General features: G+C 40.3%; 1 protein-coding gene across 1 annotated transcript in view; it reads left to right on the top strand.

Moving 5' to 3' along the window:
• Positions 1–22,586, top strand: part of LOC125462785 (tyrosine-protein phosphatase non-receptor type 3-like) — a 220,406-nt gene that overhangs the window by 55,988 nt on the left and 141,832 nt on the right. Inside the window, exons 3-10 of the mRNA XM_059641119.1 lie at positions 1,417–1,524; positions 1,635–1,677; positions 3,277–3,346; positions 5,613–5,657; positions 16,203–16,255; positions 18,153–18,273; positions 18,741–18,828; positions 21,499–21,587. Coding sequence (XP_059497102.1) covers positions 1,417–1,524; positions 1,635–1,677; positions 3,277–3,346; positions 5,613–5,657; positions 16,203–16,255; positions 18,153–18,273; positions 18,741–18,828; positions 21,499–21,587 — 617 coding nt within the window. The remainder of the gene's footprint in view (positions 1–1,416; positions 1,525–1,634; positions 1,678–3,276; positions 3,347–5,612; positions 5,658–16,202; positions 16,256–18,152; positions 18,274–18,740; positions 18,829–21,498; positions 21,588–22,586) is intronic.

Raw genomic sequence — 22,586 nt, 5'->3', positions numbered from 1 at the left:
ACCCATCCCTTCCTCCCACACCAAGCTGCACCCCCATCTACCTACTAACCTCATCCCACCTCCTTGACCTGTCCGTCTTCCCTGGACTGACCTATCCCCTCCCTACCTCCCCAACTATACTCCCTCCACCTATCTTCTTTACTCTCCCTCTTCGGTCCGCCTCCCCCTCTCTCCCTATTTATTCCTGCTCCCTCTCCCCATCCCCTTCTATGATGGGTCTAGGCCCGAAACGTCAGCTTTTGTGCTCCTGAGATGCTGCTTGGCCTGCTGTGTTCATCCAGCCTCACATTTTATCACTTTATACCTTTCCATTTTATTGAATCAGCTCTGCTCGTTTCTCAACCAGTCTGTCATTCTGAAGTATACAGTTGCCCCCTCCACTATGCACTGTACTACTTTGCAGATATGGAAGAAGTTGGCAAATTTTATAATACTGCTCTCTACACCCAGGTCAAAGTTGCATACAAAAATTGCAAAGGCAGATGAACCCAAAACTGACTGTTGGGGAATACCATTGCTCACCTCCCAGTCTGAAAAATATCTGCTCACTATCATACTTGTTTCTTGACACTGAACCAGTATTGTAGCCATGCCTCCATTCTCTCCTCAACTGCATGGGCTTTCAGTTTCAGAATAAGGCTTGTGTGAGGCACATTATTGAATGTTTTCTGGAAGTGCACATATATAAAACATACTGCACTAAGTTGATCAATCTTCTTTGTTACCTCATCAACAAATTTAGTCAAATTATTCATAAATGATTTGTCTCTAACATATATTTGTGCTAGTTCTCCTTGATTAACTGATGCCTTTGAAAATAAAGATTTATTTTGGCCTTGGTGGTTTTTTGTAACTTTTCCTCCACTGATGTTAGGCTGACTGACCTGTAAATTCCTAGTTTATCCTCATCCTTTTTTTTGAATGCTGATGTGTAACTCTCCAGTTTGCCTGTGGGATCCATGTATCAAATGAGGACTGGAAAATTGTGATAAGTATTCCAACTATTTCTGCCCCTCCCTTTTTTCTGCAAACTAATTTGCACTCAGTCTTAATTCAGCATTTAGAGGATTTGGCAACTCTTGGGTTTTATTGTTATACTTTTCTCATTATTATGGCCATAAATTCCCTTCACCTTCAATGTAATTATTACATCATCCACTTCCTTTGTGAAGACAAGTGTAAAGTATACATTTGTTTATTTATCCTGGTTCTTGAAATTGAAATCTAATCAAGTTTATTGACCTGAAATGCTAATTTTTGTTTTTCTCTCTGCAATTGCAGTATGACCTGAATATTTTCAGAATTTTGTTTTTATTTCTGATATTCAGTTAGACCACTTGTGTGAACCAAGTACCCAGGTCGTACAGTCCCAGGATGTTTTGTTCTTGCTATCAAAAAACATGTTTCGTTTTACAGAAACAAGATGTCGGTCAAGTTCTGTTGGATATGGTTTATAAACACCTGGACTTGATCGAGAAAGAATATTTTGGTTTACAATTTATAGATGACTCAATAGAGTGTCCTGTAAGTACATTTTATTTTTAAAGTTTCAACATTATTTGTTCGATGCATGCCTTTTCATACTAACTTGAATAGTAAAATCTAACCTGGATTTACTAATATTTCATGCACAGAGGTGGCTTGAACCTAGCAAACCTATCAGGAAACAGTTTAAAGGTAAGCCAAGTGACTTACTATAACTAAATATGATTGACCTTCCAAAACTCTTCAGTTGAATCATTTAGCCTTTATTTCAGTTTTAATTTATTTCTTCAAAGAGAAATTATGCAGTTAACTTTTTATGCCTGGACTAAAAATGTAGGTAAATATGAACAAGTTATGTGCTTTAGGAAACAGGCAATGAAATTTCACTTTACACCAAACCTGTTTTCTTAATTGCAGTGTTTCTCTCCTAATGTGTTTGAGCGAGTACTTGATGCTCCAGTAATTAGCTTTGCTGGTAGTTTCAAGTTAGGTCCATACTATCACAACCTTGGCTGCACCTTACAGTACTTGTTCACAATAAAAAATTTTCTTGCTATGCCCAAAAATATTGTTTGGCTTCTCTCTGCCATATCTAACATATATGGCTGTTTAACTATGAGCCTGAATTGTTGAGTGTTGGAATATTTACACGTCACTGTTGAGTTCTTGCTTTTATTCAATATCTACTTGTGGACTTAAAAGAAGTGACTGGCTAAACAATGAAACTCTTGACAGGAATGCTGAAAACAATTCGTGTGGCCCAAATGACACAGAGCTGAGAACAGGCCAGTAACTAAACCAAGGAGCTTCCTGTACTCTGACTCAAACCGTGGTATTGATCAAAAGTACATTAATGTAGTATTTAGCCTATAAGATGATACTGTTGACTTTGGGCACTTTATTGCATATGAATAAAAGAAGTCCAGTAGTGTTACTCTACCACTAGAAATAGAACTTCTATCTAACTGTCTTGTAGATGTTTGTAACCTTCTCCATATTCTGGAGAAAGAGTCCTTTAATTGTTGGGACCAGGCTTTCATGTCATTAAGTATGTTATGTAGCATTGCCACTCTGTGTTTTCCTATCTCACCACTTATAATCAAGCTGAGACACTTGCTGGGAGGAGAAAAAGGTCTACTCTAGTGCCTGAAACAACATTAGATGCTCTCTGCAAGAAATGCTGTGGAAAATAGAATACAATCTTCCTAAGCTGCTGACTGTGGGAGTTTAGTAGAAAATCAGTATTAATCCCTTTTCCAGCGAGTGTGGATGTTTCACTTCAACAATAGTAGAATTCTTAGATATACCTTCAAGATATAAGCACTTGTCTAGTCCTGGCCTCTTGATTATCTCCAATTTTAATCATTCCACCATTAGTGGCCAGGCCTTCAGCTGTTAGGGCACTAGTTCATGGAAGTTCCTTCATTTCTCCACCTTTTTCACATTTTGGATATTTCTTTATCCAAACTTCTGAACATCTGCCCTAACCTTAGTGGAATAGTACCGAATTTTATAATTTAAAACTCCAGCAAAATACCTTGGGACATGTTACTACATTAATCTCTGAGCAACAAAATGTAATTACAGATAAAGCATGTTTTTGCAGTAGTGTAGAGAGAGATATATTAATGCCTTGCTTTGCTATATTCGACTGGAAGTGTACGTGATGCAGATGCTAGGCGCTTAAAATGCAAGAAGCCCAAACATTGGCGCACACAACTTCTTTTATCTTTTTTGGAAAAAAAAATGGTTCAACAATTTAAATGTCTTTTAATACCCAAAATATTTCAGGAGGTGCAGTAAATTTCCGAGTGAGATTTTTTGTAACAGACCCAAATGCTCTGCAGCAAGAACAGACAAGGTAGGCTATGTGCATGTAAGTACAATATATGGCAAAATACTTCTGTATTGTGCATGTGCAGAACCAAGAAGTGTAAATAGTGATATTTAGTCAATTGGCTATTGCTTAATGCACAGAATTTTGATGTATTGAAATTTCATTTCAAAATTCAGACTCAATATGTAATTCTAAGCCTTGCATCTAACACATTCCATGGTGTAGTGATCTACATGATTTTTAAAAATGGCAAAATCATGGCTACAGACAGGAGGACTTTTCCACAAAGAGGTTTCTTTTTGAGAAATCCTAGACTAGTAGAGTTATGAAAATGGGGGATAGCTGACTTGCCTTTGACTCCTAAAAGGTGCTGACCAGGTTTTGTCCTCTCTTGCTATTGGCACGTTCCTTCAACCATTGCGCTTTCGGCCTGTCACATGCAGATCTCCATTTCCACCATTTCCATTCTGAAGAATCACACAACTCCTCCAGTTCTAAAACAAGCCAATCAGGTGTCCCACCCTATTCCAGTAACTTCACATTTATCATGGCTAATCCACCTAGCCTGCACATCCCTGACCACGACAGGGCAGTTCAACATGACCAATCTGCTTAACCTGCATATCTTTGGACTCATGGGGGAAACCGGAGTACCCAGTGGAAACCCAGATACCAGGAGAACGTGCAAATTCCACAGGCACCCAAGACTGGGATTGAACCTGGCTGTCAATCACTAGAGTTTTAGCTTCCCTCCAGTGTGGAAACAGGCCCTTCGACCCAACAAGTCCACACCGCCCCTTGAAGCATCCCACCCAGACCCATCCCCCTATAACCCGCACACCCCCGAACACTATAGCAATTTAGCATGGCCAATCCACCTAGCCTGCACATCTTTGGACTGTGGGAGGAAACTACCCGGAGGAAACCCACGCAGACGTGGAGAGAATGTGCAAACTCCACACTCAGTCACCTGAGGCTGGAATCGAACCCAGGTCCCTGGTGCTGTGAGGCTGCAGTGCTAACCACTGAGCCACTGTGTCGCCCCTGACTAACCACTGTGCTGCCTGTTTATGCACCAAAATAATAATACAGTAAATTAAAATACAGAAAATAAAGCAAAAATACAGCAATCAAATCTCTCTACTTTTCTTCCAGTTATGGAATTATAAAGTTATATTAGCAATGAAACAGACCCTTTAGCTCACCACCTCTGTGCCAACCAGATTTCGTAAACTGATCTAGTCCTATTTGCTAGCATTTGGCCCATAGGCCCCTCAATCCTTCCTATACATGTACCATCCAGATGCCTTGTAATTGTGTCCACCTCCTCTTCCATCTCTGGCACCTCATTCCAAACATGCACCACCCTCTCCATGAAAAAGTTGCTCCTTGGATCCTTTCTAAATCTTTCCCCTCTCACCTTAAACCTGTGCCACCCAGTTTTGGACTCCCTTACCCTAGGAAAAAGTTCATCGTTCCACTTACAATCCAGTAGCACTTTTATTGAGACACTGAAATACAGTTTGGATCACAGAAATCACATAAATACCTGCAAAAGAAAATTAAGATTACCCATAATTATACCCATTTCCAACTACAAACATATTGGCTTTAGTGCTCTGCTGTTTAATTTTTGTCAGATTTCCCAGGATTTGGTTTTGTTCTTTGTGCTTTCCCCAGGAATGATATATGATATGTCTTGGGCTTGTCCATGCAATGTCCATTCATTTCTTTCTTTAAAGAACTTACTTGGGACTTGTGTCTGATTCTTGATGTTACCTCCCTGCGAACAATGCCACAAGAGTTTGACTCTCAGAATGTATATTGATATGTCTCTAAGATCCAGTTACTGTGTGAAATGAAAACAAACTCTGGCCTTTAAATTGGAAAACCTAAGCTCTGATCTGATCTTTTATGATGGAACAAGATGTGTTATAGATTTAGTTCTTAACTGAATTATTGCTAGTAGGAGCGTTATTGGTCCAACTGAAAATGTTGGGTTAAAAGTTGCAGTCATTTACATCATTTTAGCAAATAGAAACTGCTTCTAAATTATTTGTTTCAGTCATTTGTGGCCTAAGAAGCATCAAAGTTTTAGATGAAATGCAATGTAAGTTCAGAACTCTATATGCTTGTGACTGTTAGTACATTTGTTCCAGAATGATGATCTTGTAAAGCATCCCATTCAAACTTGTAGATCTGAATGCTGATACACATTGGAATCCTGTTTTCAAGCAACATCAATATTTAGATTATGCGCTGATATTTAACATTATCATCTATTTTTCAGACACTTATATTTTTTACAACTGAAGAAGGACTTTATTGATGGAAGGTAAATATTGTTTTGTGTGCAGCATGCATTCTTACCTATAATGAGCAGAGTATAAGTTTTAACCTGCGTTGATTCCTTCCAATAAAAATTTCCATTTTCAATAATAAGCAAAAATAGTTTGATTGCATGTTATTGCTTGGTACATCTACTATGAGTGAAAAAGTTGTTAGATTGAATATAATCTTAAATCCTGATTCTAATCATTGTACTGAGCAGATGGTGGTCTAGTCGTAAAGCCACTGAAGTAGTAATTAAGAAGCCCTGGAAAAGGTTTTAAATCCCATCATCACATCTGGTTGAATTTAACTTCAATTAACGGGTCTGACATTAAAGCTAATCTAACCACACTAATATGCTGTAAGGAAGGAAATCAATAATTTTCATACTAAAGCTAGTCTAACCAGACTAACATCCAGGAAGTCTGCCGCCTTACCTGGTTTGCTCTGATGTGACTTTCGATCCAAAGCAATCTGTGGTCAACTACCTGCCGTCTGAAGTGATCTAGCAATCGCTCATTCAAGAGTAGTTAGAGATGGACAACAAATGGTTGCAATGTCAACATCTGATGAAAGAACTAAAAAAAAGACCCAGGATAACATATTTACATTATTGGCATAATGAGATTTCTATTAAAGTTTACTTGTGCATACATGTTACTGAATTACAGCTCTAATCACCCGTATTGGGAAACAGTACAAAAACCCAACTATTTTATGCATTTTTTAATAAAAGAATAAAAAAGAGGAAATGTCCCAGATTTGGGAGAATGGGCAGGGGTGCAGTAGGAGTGGGTGTGTTGCAAGGGGTAAATGCAGCACTGCTTCAACTGCCACACAAATTGCAAGCATCTTCATCGTTGGACTCTTAATTCCAGATTTTTATTTGATTTAGATTCTACCATCTGTTGTGGCAGGATTCGCACCCGGGTCACCAGAACATACCTGTGTCTCTGTATTAACAGTCTAGTGATAATGCCACTAGGACATCTACTGTGAGACAGCTACTTCATTATGACAATAGTGGTTAAGAAAATATGTTGTTTAGTTCATGAGCTTTTCCCTACCCTGAGTTGTGCTACAATATCCTCTTTGGTGATGTGACCAAGCTGGTAGGCATTTTTTAATATATTATTGGGCAAAAGTGGCATCATTAACACTGCAACACCCTCCATGATACTGTATTGAAACAGGGGGAGGCGAAGTCCTAATGATATTATCACTGGCCTGTTAATCCAGAGACCCAGGTATCTTTCTGGGCACCCAGGTGCGAATCCTGCCACAACAGATGGTGGAATCTAAATCAAATAAAAATCTGGAATTAAGAGTCCAATGATGAAGATGAAACCATTGTTGATTATTGCAAAAACCCATCTGGTTCAATGATGTCTTTTGGGGAAGGAAACTACCATCCTTACCTGCTCTGGCCTGCATGTGACTCCAGACCCACAGCAATGTGGGCGACTCTTAACTGCCCTCTGGGCCATTAAGGATGGGAAATCAATGGGTATTAAATACTTGCCAGGGAAGTGATATCCATGCCCTGTGAATGAAATTTTAAAAATGTCAGCCTAATTGTACTGAAATTTCTAAAGTAGGTTTCAAACCTGTGAACTAATTCTTACTTTACAAGTTATATGACCACTGGGAGACATTGATGTTTTCTGGAGTCGATAGTTCTGGCTTCAAACGTATTGCGAAAACTACCTTGAAAAAGATTTCTTGTTTCTTCTCACATGCTGCTTTTCCTATAACCCATTTTAATCTTATGAAGTCTAAGACTGTCAATACCTTGACTTTTGCTTCAGTTTCCTAGGAAGGCTGTCTGTCTTAATTATTCATGTTTCTTTGTGAATCAGAGCAGGAGAAGACTTGGCCCCTCAAGCCTGCTTCACAATACAATAAGATCTTTGGCACTTAAGAGCAAGAGTAATCCATTGAGCTTGCTTTGTTATTTAGTACAGCCATGGCAAATCATTCACTTCAATGGACTTTTCTGTCATGTTTCCATATCCTTTTGTATCACGGGTATATAAATATCTGTCAACCTCTTAATATTCTCAATGACTGAGCATCCATAATCCTCTGGGATATAGAATTTCCAAAGATTCAAGATCCTTTTTCACTAAACAACTGGTATTTTCTATCTTCTAATCTAATGCAACCTTCCCAAATTTAAAATGGAAAAATAAACTAGTGGGCTTTTAGGTTAGTTTTTCAGAGAACCTCACGGACTTGATGGAAGAGCAAGACACTGACCTGGTTAGAAAAATACAATCCTTTATTATTAAGCAAGTACAAGCTGCAGAGGATCGCTGTACGCAACTCTGCACAGAGTGCTGAGTATCATGAGCGATCCTCCCCGAGCAGGGAACAGTCCCTGCTTTTATACCCTTTGAATTGGCAGATACATAAAACAATTACTACATCTGAGAACAGGATACAGCTTTGATCGTCACGAAAAAGTACAAAATGCGGAGGAATGGGATTGTGGGAGATATAGCAGTTTGGATCGGAAATTGGCTTGCTGAAAGAAGACAGGGTGGTAGTTGATGGGAAATGTTCATCCTGGAGACCAGTTACTAGTGGTGTACTGCAAGGGTCGGTGTTGGATCCACTGCTGTTTGTCATTTTTATAAATGACCTGGATGAGTAAAGGATGGGTTAGTAAATTTGCAGATGACACTAAGGTCGGTGGAGTTGTGGATAGTGACGAAGGATGCTGTAAGTTGCAGAGAGACATAGATAAGCTGCAGAGCTGGGCTGAGAGGTGGCAAATGGAGTTTAATGCAGACAAGTGTGAGGTGATGCACTTTGGTAGGAGTAACCGGAAGGCAAAGTACTGGGCTAATGGTAAGATTCTTAGTAGTGTAGATGAGCAGAGAGATCTCGGTGTCCATGTACACAGATCCTTGAAAGTTGCCACCCAGGTTGACAGGGCTGTTAAGAAGGCATACAGTGTTTTAGCTTTTATTAATAGAGGGATCGAGTTCCGGAACCAAGAGGTTATGGTGAAGCTGTACAAAACTCTGGTGCGGCCGCACTTGGAGTATTGTGTACAGTTCTGGTCACGGCATTATAAGAAGGATGTGGAAACTTTGGAAAGGGTGCAGAGGAGATTTACTAGGATGTTGCCTGGTATGGAGGGAAGGTCTTATGAGGAAAGGCTGAGGGACTTGAGGCTGTTTTCATTAGAGAGAAGAAGGTTGAGAGGTGAATTAATTGAAACATATAAAATAATCAGAGGGTTAGATAGGGTGGATAGGGAGAGTCTTTTTCCTAGGATAGTGACGGCGAGCACGAGGGGGCATAGCTTTAAATTGAGGGGTGAAAGATATAGGACAGATGTCAGAGGTAGTTTCTTTACTCGGAGAAGAGTAAGGGAATGGAACACTTTGCCTGCAATGGTAGTAGATTTGCCAACTTTAGGTACATTTAAGTCGTCATTGGATAAACATATGGACGTACATAGAATAGTGTAGGTTTGATGGGCTTGAGATCGGTATGGCAGGTCGGCACAACATCGAGGGCCGAAGGGCCTGTACTGTGCTGTTATGTTCTATGAAGTGTATGATAACGACAGGATGTGATTTCGAGTGGTGACAACTGCCTGGCTTAATCAAAGATCACTGAACTGGCCATTTCAGCAGAAACAGGGGTGGGCAGCAGTGTCGGGGTACAGCCATAAAGATTACAGAGCTTAATGCCACTTTGTTTTTGCAAATGTTTCACGCCCCTACATATGTTGCACACCCAGTCCTATTTGGGGCAGGAATTTGAGGCAGTGTTCACATACCCCTGTATGAGGAGCATAAAAATTCTTGGGATGGTAACCCATTAACGTCTCATTCCCTCCTTTTATCATTCCATGATAACCTATATCGGGGCTGAGAACGGAGCTACTAGTCTGTTGGTAATAATTCTGCAACAAGAGTTCAGGCATACCAGGATCAGGCAGCAAACGCTTAGGACAGTCATTAAGACAACCAACCCATACAGTAGCTATAAGCCTCAAGAACTGCCCAGAAGCCATCCCATCCATCCTTCCCCAGGTCGGGGTCCTTCTCTGTGCTGGCCCAACCGACCCTGTATGGCTTGGATAGCTTGAGCAATATTGTAGGATTCATCGGTAACATGGGTAATGCATTCATCCCCTACAATTGTACATACTCCTCCTTGTTGAGCCAGCTGATGGTCATACCGGGTTTGCTGAGCATAGAGCCGAAGTTTGGCTAATTCTCGATTTTACTGCTTCCAATGCCAACATCATGCTATTTCCCAGGATGGTGATTCCACACATGGTAATTTCGGTTTTTAGCAGACACCATTCCTGAGGACACTCCCAAAGTGACAGTTCCCAGGAAGCCATATCCCAAGGGAGAGCCCAAGGTTACTGAATCCTGCCACTCAACACAAAACTCCTTGCTTATGGAGCGTGTGACAATTCATCGTCAAGTATGTGCTTACTGGGGACAAGGGACCGTGAGAGGCCCAGTGGTCCTAATAGCAACAGCACCGGTAAAGTCGGAGTAGCAGTAGAAAAGGTCCCACTGAGAAGGAAAATGAATCCCTTCTTAGCACGGTGGCAGGCAGCGGACTCACCTACTATCTTGTAACTATTCCAGGAGGATCGACCCTTAAATGGTTGGAAGTCTGAGGAGTTAAATGGAAACGTTCAATACCCTGTTTCTACATGGATGCCATTACAACTCCCACAAGTCCAATGTACACTTGAAATCTCGTTTACCGGTTCTGATTCCAAACAGGGGCAGTTAAATATATCCCTCCTTTAGTTGTGCAAGTTCATTTTACACACTGACGCGGCCAGGAAGCATCATGGGGATGGTTGGTGATGTTTACTAAGGCATATACACAACAACTTGCAGTACCATTAAAACAAAGCGGGTAGCTGGTAGGATCCTTACAGTTGGCCCATTCCTTCCTTGACTTGGGTTTAGTATCTGTACAATTGGATGGGCCATTAACTATCAATTCCACACATAACCCTATACACCCCTCCTCCAAGTTCCTCCTCCCCCTTGGCAAAACTCACCAGAATAATCTATTTCATAGAGTTGGCGAGGGTTTCATCCTAGGGTTGCTACAAATAAAGCCTCTGCAGATTGTGCTAGCGGATAACACCCTGATTACCATGCAGTTGGATATAATGTCTTACAAAACAAATTAATAACAAACTAATACCGTGAAAGCGGCCATGATACCGCAGAGTGCGAGTGTAGTCTTTTAAACCGTCTGAGGGCCCTGTCGTTTACAGTCACTCAGATGGATCCAGCGACTCTGTCCTCAGACTTTGACTGCTGTTGGCATCTGAAGGAGTATTTACGGGTCCTTTCCACCTGGGTCCAAGCTTGGAGTGATCCCAGTCTTTAATCAGCACGTGGTCTACCCGTTGCAGTCTGGGGGATTCATTCTGGTTGTCCGAGCTCTGATCCATAGCTTGTGATGGTGGTCCGAAGGCGTGCTTTATCTGTGAATGGAGAAACTTTGGAGAGATGTTAGTTGCTGAGAGTATCTTTGCATTTTCTCTCCCATAATATGTAAGTCTACATGGGCAGGTGGGTCTGTCGGCATCCCAAGGTATCCTACTGGGTCGGCCATAAATTATTTCTGCATCTGACAGTCCAGTGGTCAAGTGTGGGTTAATTCTCATATGATACAAGACTAAAGGCAAGACCTTCAACCAGTCGAGGCTTGTTTCAAACATTAACTTAGTTATTCTGGTTTTAAGAATCCCGTTTTCCCTTTCCACTATTCCTGCCGCCTGCGGGTGATAAACACAATGGAATTGCTGCTGGATATGCAGCACCTCCCATAGTGGGGGCCATTGTCTGAACTAATCTGTTGAGGCACTCCAAACCTTGGTATGATCTCTGTCAGTAGTTTTATCAGCATTGAGGCTTTATTATTAGTGGTTGGAAAGACTTCAGTCCATCTGCTAAATACATCAACAATCACAAGACAATACGTATAGCAATGTACATGCAGTAATTCAATAAAATCTAGCTGAATACATTCAAATGGTCTACCTGGCAAGGGTGTTCTTCCTGGTGAGCATTTCACCCCTTGGCTAACATTGTTTTGCTGGCATGTCAAACATGATGCTATACAAGACTGGACTGCCTAGGCCAGACAGGGATGCCACCGCGTACGGAGCATGCTACCACTCGTTTCCCTCCTTGCAAAGGTGGTTATCAGAATTAAGGCAATAAATAAGCAAAGACAACAAGCATCGGGTGTACGCACTTGGCCAATTGGAGTGACGACACAGAATGTGAACATCCATGCGCCTTCCAAATGTTCTTTTCAGAGGCAGGGACGTCCCCCTGCCAGCTCTGAACAGTGATAATATCTGGCATGCCCGTTATGTTCAAAGAAGGCGGCAATTTATCACCTGCTTGCTCATAGAGGGCACAATAAAACTGTGATCTGCAGCAGCCTGTTTGGCAGCCTGAGCATTGCCCTGAGTAACTACAGAGTCATCAGAGGCTTGGGCAGCGCATTTGTTAGCGAATTGTTTAGGGGGAAGGATTGCCTGGAGAGAAGGTTTTGACATACAAAGAATTCTGGATGGGCGTGCCCGGTGGGGCAGGGGGGTGCCTTCTCCAGTCCTCCTTGTCTTGCTTGTCTATGTTATTACTTTAGCACAACATCAGGAAGCTAGATATGTCAGGAGGTACCTCCAATTTTTTTTTCTCTTTTCGTCAATTCGGCCTGCCGCTGTAATCTGTTTTCTGTTTCCCCTTTCCCTTTCCGGTCTTTCTTGTTTAACCCTTTCCCTTTCATTCATTTCCAGATCCTCTCTCTGCAGCTTGAAAACCGCCCAGGTTTTTTGATTTCCCCTCATTATCACAGGCACTAATCCCTCTTCTACGTGCGTTATCCACCCAACTGGTCAGTTTTGCTTTCTCAGTCAGCTCCTCAGCTCTTTTTCTCCAAGATGACATTAAACCCTTCCATTTGCTTCCCGCATTACATTTCCAAATGGCCTCTTTGACTTTAATACGTTGATCTACATCCCACGTTCCCCCTAATGGCCAATTCTCATTTCCCAATTTTTTTGTTCAGGCACCCCAATAAACATCTGAGTCACTCCTCGTCCTTTGGGTTTTCGCGACACAACTTATATAATAGGGTCCCATCCCCTGACTTATCCAAAGTTCGACTCATTTTAACGCTTCAACTTCTCGCTTATCCCTGTATACTAGTCCAGTGTCCTTGGTCTCTACACTCACTTAGGATCCTGACCTTTGCGTGGGGGATTTCCCCTCTTAACCAGTCTAAGGCAGGATGGTTGAGACAGACACTGTGGTTACCCTTTACCTTAGGTACTACAGTCCAGGGACTCGAACCCTGGTATTGGAGGACTCTAACCTTCCTGCCAAATTCCAGGGGACTCTAACCTCCCTGCTGAATTAGTTTATCAATCTGCACTGACCTGGGGACTCGAACCCCAGTCACTGGGGAGCTCTTACCTCCCAGAATTAGTTTGTCAGTCTGTACTGGGTTAACATCCCAGGGCCAATTGTCTCACTTACTGCTTTTTTAAAGATCCCACAGTGGAGATCACCCAGGGCTCGAGGTTATCTCAGCTTATAGCTCTAACGGTTTCCACAGTACTATTTTCTTAGTGATAGCAATTTTTCTGAATTCCCAGAATCACAGAAATGTTATGGTGCAGAAGGAAATCATTCAGTCCACCGTATCTGCATTCGCTCTGAGTATTTCACCTTTTCCCAATTTTCTGCCTTTCCCACTTTATGCAGCATATTATTTCTATTTAATAAATTATCCAATGCTTTAATGAATGCCTAAATTGAACCTGTCTCCACCATACTTCCAAGCAGTACATTCTATACCCTACTTACTCATTGTGTGAAAAAACTTCCTCTCATCTTGTATTTTGGTTCTTTTGAGGACCAGAGGACACATTTTCAATCTGATGAGTGAGAACAGTTTCTCCCCTACCTGTCCAACCATCATGATTTTGAATATTTCTGATTTTTTTTTGGCCGCCTCCTCTAACAGGAATACAATCTCAAGTTAATAGAACACAGAACAGTACAGCACAGTACAGGTCCTTCGGTTCACAATGTTGTGCCGAACTTCTACCCTCATCCTAAGGTCTGTCTAACCTCCTACCTTATACTGACATCTATTTGTCTGTCTAATAGCCGTTTAAATGCACCTAAGTTCTCCAGTCTTTCCTCATAACTGGAACCTCATCCCTGAATCTATTCTTGTAAACCTCTTCTAGGCTCTCACTAATGAAATCACATCCTTTCTATAGCGTGTTACCAAACTGCATACAATATTTCAACTGTGGTGTAAAAAATCATAAAGAAGCTCATCATAACTTCCCTGCTGTGGTAGTCTCTGTCCATGATTGTAGAGTCAAGAATACTGAACGCTTTATTAATAGCTCTCTTTACTGGTCCTGCCATCTTTAATTACTTAAATATGTTTATACCCATGTTTGTCTGCTCCTGCACATACTTTAGAATGGTATTCTATTTTAAGCTGTCTCTCCATGTTCTGTGTACCAAAGTGCATCACCTCACTTCCCTGCATTGAACATCATCGGAAGGACACTGAAATGTCGGCAGAAGTTCTACACAGCCCTCCTTGCAGTTTATAATGCTTCCGAGTTTTGTCATCTACAAACTTTTGAAATTGTCTCCTGCGCACACAGATCTTACATCATTTAGTGAGGTTTCAGATCAATTATACCAGAACATGAAGTGTGTAATCTTTTTCTGATTTGATATATAAGATATCATCAAAAAGTTTATAGTTCATTCTGTGCCGGTAATATCATCTTGCAAATAGTGCTTCCAAGTTTATTCGTGTATTTTTTATTTGTAAAATCTATAAAATGCATATTAAGTACATGTGATATTCCATTGATATGACATCAAACGCCAAAGATTTGAGTTAAAAAAATTCGACAGTATTAGGTCGGAGTGAGGTAGGGCTAGGGTCAGGGTTAGTTCCAAAAGGTAGGAGCAATAATGCAGATGAATATTTGCAGAAGGTGTAAGTAGACTTGATTTACTGTCTTGGTAACTATTTTTCATAATACACTAACCAGGATTAATCTTTTACTGCACCTCATTCCTACTGATCAAGCAGTATGTAAAAGCAAACTACTATAAATGCTGGAAATGTAAAACAAGCACAAAGAATGCTAGAGAATCTCAGCAGATCTGGTGGCATCTGTGAAGAGAGACTCGGAATTAACATTTTGAGTCCGCTGTGACTCCCCTTCTATGTTTCCCTCAGGTTCCTTTTAAATCTTTCCCTTCTCACCTTAAACCTATGCCCTCTAGAATTGGACTCCCTCACCCTGGGGAAAAGTCACTGTCTATTCACCCTATTCTTGCCCCTCATGATTTTGCAAACCTTTTATAAGGTCACCCCTCAGCCTTTGATGCTCCAGGGAAAATAACCCCAGCCTATTCAGCCTCTCTCTGTAGCTCAAACCCTCAAACCTGGAAACATTTCTTGTAAAACAATATCTTCCCTTTAGCAGGGTGACCAGAACTGCGCACAGTTTTCCAAATGTTGATGAGAAAATGGTTCCCTTGCTGCGGAATCGAGTATGGGCTCACAGTTTCAGAACAGGGGGTCAGTACTTCAGTCCTAGAGAATTCACATAACTGAAAGATTGGTGAAACTTCAGAATTGTCTACCCTGAGAGCTGAGAATATTATTAGTCTTTAGGTATATTAAAGTTGGACGACAATGGATGTTTGGGTAACAATCAGCAATGATCTTGATCAATGGAGCATGATCAGAATTAAATAGTCTCTTCCAATTCCTTATTTCTTCTAATTGTGTTAATATGTTGGGATCCTCTAACCCCTGTGTTGGTGAGGTATCCTAGAGACAGACAGTGCTTATGATTGAAGGTTCCTAGCTCTCTGAAATCATTTTGAAACTACTTGTGGTGCAACATTTGTGTGGCAGAACCTTGTAGCAGGAGCTTTGATGTAGGTACTTGATTGCAGTATACCTTGCTTGTACCATTCCTTGTGTTTAAGTCAGTGATTCCTTGCACTGAGCCTAAATACCAGGTGTTGAGCCTAAAACAGAGGAAAAATTCTGTATCCTTTCTTATTGTGCCATCATGGAGTTTTCAATTTCTTCAACTTCCAGCCTTAAGGCCTAAGGGTAAGCTTGATTAGGTGACTGACACATGCAGATGTTGGTTTTTGAAGTAAGTTCTGATGAATGATTTTTCTCAACCTTTTATCGATGAACAGCTTCAGAATATTTTTTGCATAAAGTCCTGTAATTAGTTTCATTTATTTCAATTAATTTGAAAAATGTACAGATGCGCAAGGAGATGCAAAAGACTTGCTAGAGTGTCTAACAGTGCAACTACATAATAATGACAAGTACTTGTTAAGAATCTATTATAAACTCGAATAGTGTGGTGTATTTCACAATTCATATTTAATGCATATGTGATTAACTATAGGTTATCACATTACTGTGACAATATAATCTCCAAGTTTGTGTTTTCCAGGTTACCTTGTCCTCACAATAAAGCAGCCTTACTTGCTTCCTATGCAGTCCAGTGTAAGTGGTGAAAATATAATGTGTAATATTTTCAATAGCTTTAATATGGTTTTGGGATTTGATTATCAATGTACATAGTGTTTTCTTCAAAGTGTTTCAATATGCCAGTTTAATTATTTGTCAAGAGCCTCCTTGAACTTTCAAATCTGTAAATTATAAACTTCTTAAAACAAAACTACCGTTGTCATACCCTAAAACAGTCCCCAGGCAGAATGGCTAGCAGCGTATGTTGTGTAAATACCTAGCTCATGCTTATCCATTTAAAAGGGACCTACTGATTTCAAAAAAAGTTGTCCCTTTCAGCAATGGTTTGTATGGATGGGCTCCAAAACACTACAGGAGATTTCTTCACTTCAGGTGAAGTAAAATTTCTGAATTGTGCATTGAATGTGGAAAATGAAGATACTATAGTCAAGATTGTAGCTGACATAAAAATTGGTGGGAAAGCAAGCAGAAAGGATAACAAAATCTTCAGAGGGATATCAACATGTTCGGCAAGTGGGCAAAAGCTTGGCAGAAAGAATGATGAGGAGGACTGAGATTATGCAGTCTGGTTGGAAGGCTTTAGCTCAATATTGTTTAAATAGACAAAAACTGCAGCAAGCTATGGAACAGAAGTATTTGGAAATCTTTGTTTGTGAATCACAAAATGTTAGCATCCAGGTTCAGTTGGTAATAGGAAGACAAATGAAGTGTTAGCCTTTAGTTCAATAGGAGTGGCACGTAAAATCTTTGCTAAAACTACTCAAGGCACGAGTCAGACCGTGGTTGAATGCTACGAACAGTTTTGGCTCCCTTATTCAAGCAAAGATACACTGGTATTGGAGGCAGTCCACAGAAGGTTCACTTGGCTGATAGCAGGTATGGAAGAATAGTCTTAAGAGGAGAATTTGTGTAGATTGGGCACACACTCATTAGAATAAGAAGATTGGAGGGCAACTTTATTGAAACATACAAGATTCGTAGGGACTTATGGATAGATGTGGAAAGGGTGCTTCCCCTGAGGGAGTGTCCAGGACCTGAGGACATAATTTCCGAATGTAGGGTTGCCTCATTTAAGATTGAGTTGGGGAGGAGTTTCTTCACTATGAAGAATGAATTTGAGAAATTCTTTGCAGCAGAGGCCTGTTGCAGATGGGCCATTTAAGTATATTCAAGGCTGAGATAGCCAAATTTTTAATCAGTAGGGGAATTAAGAGTTAATACAAAAAAAGGAAAGTGGAGTTGAAAATTATCAGACCAGCTATGATATCACTGATTAGCAGAGCAGACTTGATGACCTGAATGACCTATTTCTGTGCTTGTGTTTTATGGTCTTGTGAAAGCTGAAACAGTAATTATGTTCAAGATGGGCATTGATAGGTTTTGAAGTACGAATGGCTCATGAAAATAGTTTTGAGATAGATGATTGGCTCTGATCTAGAAATGGCTGAGCAGGTTCAAGGGGATGAATGGTCTACTTTTCCTATATTTACATAAGTTTAGAAAGTACTAATGTTAGAGCCATAATTTAATAAACAAATTTGGAAGGTGTCCGGTAAGATCAATATAATTTCGGTTGTTGTATTAGGATAGGAATAGCAATACATTAAGAAAAATTTCATTTTTAAAAAAGTGATATCCGGTTTTTTGGTGAATTTGATTTCATCTGAAGCTAAATATTATTTACAGTTTAATGCAAAATTGCATAGAGCAAACGGAATATAATTCATAAAAGCAGAGTTACTATTGAAACTGAAAAGTCCTAGTATTGGTAACTTTCAGCTTAAATTTTCCAATTGCAATAGTCACTTAATGTATGAAATATGTCAAGAAAACTTAGACTGCTTAAAAAGTGAAGGGAGTGATTAAATGGTAACTGTTAGCATGCATATTGATGATGAATTAAATCTTACAGCTGAACTTGGAGAATACAATCCTTCTGAGCATCATCCTGGCTATATTGAAGACTTCCATTTTGTACTTGATAAAAACCAAGAATTTCAAACCACTGTGATGTCCTTGCACAAACAACACAGGTAGAACCGAAGTGCTTTCATTAAGGGACTAAAGTAAAAATAAACTAGCTGCTTTCTAATTAGTTTTTGTTTATTTAAGAATTTTATGCAGTTGTAGCTCAATAATTACTTAATTTCATTTTGCATCCATTTTATCTGTTCTGTTGTTACAGTAATGTCAGCACTACCATTTAATGTCTTCTGTGGCTTAAGAGCTGTTGGAAATAATCTCCTCAAATTGTGTTTAGTAATTAATCAACTGAAACTCATTAAAAAGGTACTGGAAGGTTTTCTGTGTTGCTGTTGAGATCTATTTGCAGCCTAGGTCTTAGTTCATTAACCTGTTTAACATAGTTCTGTATATAAATCTTTGACACAGTAAATTTAATTTTGTATTATGTAAAATATTGTGACATTTTAGAACAATTGTGCAATTTTTTTTCTGTTGTTCCTCTGGCAAACTTTGTTTTTTTTAATTAATTTTCTAGAGGTCTTAAACAATCAGAAGCAGAACTTGGTTACCTAAGTAGAGCAAAAACCCTTGAATTTTATGGTGTGGAATTGCACAATGCAAGGGTAAGCTTGTCACTGCAAATATTCAGTTTTGTAATTGATATTCATTCCAATTTGATTTGATTGTTTAAAATTATTTGGGGGCAGTTTTGTAGTTTTGCAGTTTTCCAGCTGACGATTGCACGTATCTTAGCTTTCAATTTCTGGCATCTTCACAAATAAACTAGAAGCCATGTTACAGAACTTAATTAGAATGCAGTTTTGAGTTTCCCATTGTGTTGCTAGATCTGTCTCATTTCCCTACACGATGTTTCACCAGCGTTAGACAGGAGAATTAGCCTGCTATTTGTCAGTTTGTGAGGTATTGTTCTGTTGTGATTTATGGCTTTTGGAAAATTATTTTTTTTAAAGCCATGCCAGAATACCTCTTGCTTACCTGGACCGGTAACCTTAAAGATATGGATGAAATTAATAACAAGGCAACCATACTTTAACATTATGTAAGGAGATCCAACAGTGTGAGTTTGATGGCATTGTTTAGAAGGCACCTTATTCCCTGTATGAATGGTGGGACTGACTAATATTATAAATGCAATATTTCACCAAAAGGAGGAATACATTCAATTTCAGCAATGATGTTGTGCATGAAGCTTGCCTGTTTTGATATTTTAGCTGCAATAAATGACATCAAAAGTAAAAGCAAAATATTGGTGATCTCAAACAAAATGAAGCATTGGGAAAAAGCTTAGCAGGTCTGGCAGCACCTGTGAAGAGGAAAACAGAGATAACATTTCGAGTTCAATATGTCTTTTCTTCGGAAAATTCAGTTCCAAAGAAAAGCCATTTCAGACTCTAAGTGTTAACTCTGTTTCTCTTTCCTCAGATGCTGATAGACGTGCCGAACATGTCCAGCACTTTGCATTGACATCGATCCTAAAGGTAGTTTTCTTCTCAGTTAGGTAACTTCCACGGTATAGATGCTGCTTTTTGGGATGTGCCCTCAATTTTATGTTCTTCATTCTTTGCAGCCGTCTGGCATAACAAAACTTGTAAAAATAAATAAATAATTAGATTTGGCCCTTTTATCTTAAAAGCTAATACAGAGATTGTTTCCTGCAAATCAAAATTGTGGAGGAAGAGTGGTTTGATTTACTTTTGTAAAAAGATGATAGAACTATTTGGTATTTTGTTCATGAAGATGATGAATTTTAGACATTAGAAAAAACAGTTTCTCTATTCTGCATTCAGTATGTTTAATTGACTTGAGAGAATTAGGAAATGTGCTCCTGTGCACATCAAGGCAAATATAGCCCTGCAGACAATAGAGATCCCTCGACCTGCTTAAGAGTATCTATCTTGAGAGAAACCACCTGTAGGTGATTCAGGAGGATGACGAATACAGTGGTAAATTACCATGGTCATCTTTGAAGTCCTCCTGTGTAGACTAGAGTCCTAGATTCACCAATGATTGTTCATATCTCAAGTCACTTGATTTTGTCTACACTGATTAGAAGCTTGACTGTCTCTCTCAGTTCTTGACTATCAGAACTGGATACGGTTTTTAAGGTGTAAGTTGATCACAGTATTTTGATTGTTACCTCTTGTGACTTAGAATTTACCATTGTAGCTGTTTAATTCAATATTTTGTTATTACTTGCTGATTGGTTCCCCACATTAATTATGAATGTTGAATATCCTAAGTTTGCTTCAGCTTCATAGCTATCTTAACACTTCTGGTTGTGTGTAATCTATTTATCCTCCTTATTTTTATACTTGGCAACATCAAATTTTATCTGCCATTATTCTACAGAATTGTCCAAGCCATTCTTTAATTTGTGAACTTTCTCCACTGATTGCACCAACCTTCCTAGTATAGTACCATCTGCAAATATGGATACCTGGCACTGTGTTAATGAATGCAAGTAATTTATATGTACATCAGAAACAGTAATTGCATCAGTACTGAGCCACCTCATTCAGCATTTCCTCCCACTTTTGGCAGCTGCACTGCAATCATACCTTATTTCCTGCTGCTTTACCACTTTCTTATCAATTTCCATTGTTTAACCTGAATCCACAGAGTGTTGGGATAAATTAACAGCGTCTCATGTAGGACTTTATCAAAAGACAGTTATCAACCAAATAAACCAGGCCATAGCATCGTGTCAGCCCATTTGGGTTGTCACTTTCTTGGAAATTGACAAAGCTTATCTCCTGCTTCTGTATCTATGCTGATTGGTATTAACGAGGTTACTTATTGCACAGATGAGTATTATGTATGCTGTTATCGATCAGTTGTGTTTGTTCTTAATGACTATCTAATTTGACCTGTGATATTGGCCATAATTGCCTTTTTTCAACTCATCTGCTGAAGCATTCATTCTTAACTTTGCTGCCATCAGACGTAACTGTTCCAATGCTCTCCTGACTAATCTTCCAACCTTTCACCTTCTATAATCTCTAATTTATCCAATTTTGTTTTGTTGTATCCTGGCTCACATCAAATTACACTCCCCTATCCCTCCTATAACTTTAAAGAATCCTGAACTAATTTAAAGCAATCCGCCTTGTCAAGTGTGATCCTGTCAAAGAATTTCACTTCCTAATGAAAACAGTATGCTGTGCTCAAACCTTTTCAATTCTTATTGATGTATCAACTCAATATATTGTCTTCATTTGCCTTCCTTACTGACCTGGGCATACTGTTGTGAGTTACTGATTTATTTATTTTAGGATCAAGGCAATTTAGAGATGCAGATTGGAATATCCTCTGAAGGACTACGTGTCTATCGAAATATGGCTCGAATCAGTTTTTATCCCTGGTAATGATTCTGAGTTATTTGGCTGTGTTACTTGACACGGTATGGTATGCATATTCCTAAAGTTTCAGACATTTATTTATTCTTATGCATACAGTACTTTCTTGAAAGGAGTATTTTCAGGCCGCTCTGAGAATGTACAATATCTTTGCTTTGCGAGATGGTGGTGGGGGGGAGTACAGACCTGCAGACTGTTGGCTTTTGCATTTAAAATCATTTATTTTCCATTTAATAGTGATATTTCTCACGCGGGAGGAAAACGTCTGCTCTTAAAAAAACCTATGGCAAATCACTTCCTCCAGTATGCTCCAAAATGAGTTGATATGACAACTAGCCTCTCCTGTTCCCATGTAAATGCCAAACCCAGTTTTGAATCTTGAGAGTCTTACATGTTTCAATAACACTGCATCTCATTTAACTAAATCTCCAATCTACTCAATCTCACCTCATAAGCAAATTGCCTCATACTTGGGATCTTCTCGTGACTTCTTTAGACTACCTCCAAAACCAATTTATCTTATCGCTCGTTCTCCCCCCCCCCCCGCTCGTTCTCCCCCCCCCCGCTCGTTCTCCCCCCCCCCCGCTCGTTCTTCCCCCCCCCGCTCGTTCTCCCCCCCCCCCGCTCGTTCTCCCCCCCCCCGCTCGTTCTTCCCCCCCCCGCTCGTTCTCCCCCCCCCCGCTCGTTCTTCCCCCCCCCGCTCGTTCTCCCCCCCCCCCCGCTCGTTCTTCCCCCCCCCGCTCGTTCTCCCCCCCCCGCTCGTTCTTCCCCCCCCGCTCGTTCTTCCCCCCCCGCTCGTTCTCCCCCCCCCGCTCGTTCTCCCCCCCCCGCTCGTTCTCCCCCCCCCGCTCGTTCTCCCCCCCCCCGCTCGTTCTTCCCCCCCCCGCTCGTTCTCCCCCCCCCCGCTCGTTCTCCCCCCCCCCGCTCGTTCTTCCCCCCCCGCTCGTTCTTCCCCCCCCCGCTCGTTCTCCCCCCCCCCGCTCGTTCTCCCCCCCCCCGCTCGT

The sequence above is a fragment of the Stegostoma tigrinum genome, chromosome 2 (assembly GCF_030684315.1).
Source record: "Stegostoma tigrinum isolate sSteTig4 chromosome 2, sSteTig4.hap1, whole genome shotgun sequence".
Taxonomy (NCBI): Eukaryota; Metazoa; Chordata; class Chondrichthyes; order Orectolobiformes; family Stegostomatidae; genus Stegostoma; species Stegostoma tigrinum.
The sequence above is the reverse complement of the archived record's forward strand: the minus strand, read 5'-3'. Positions and strand labels throughout refer to the sequence as shown.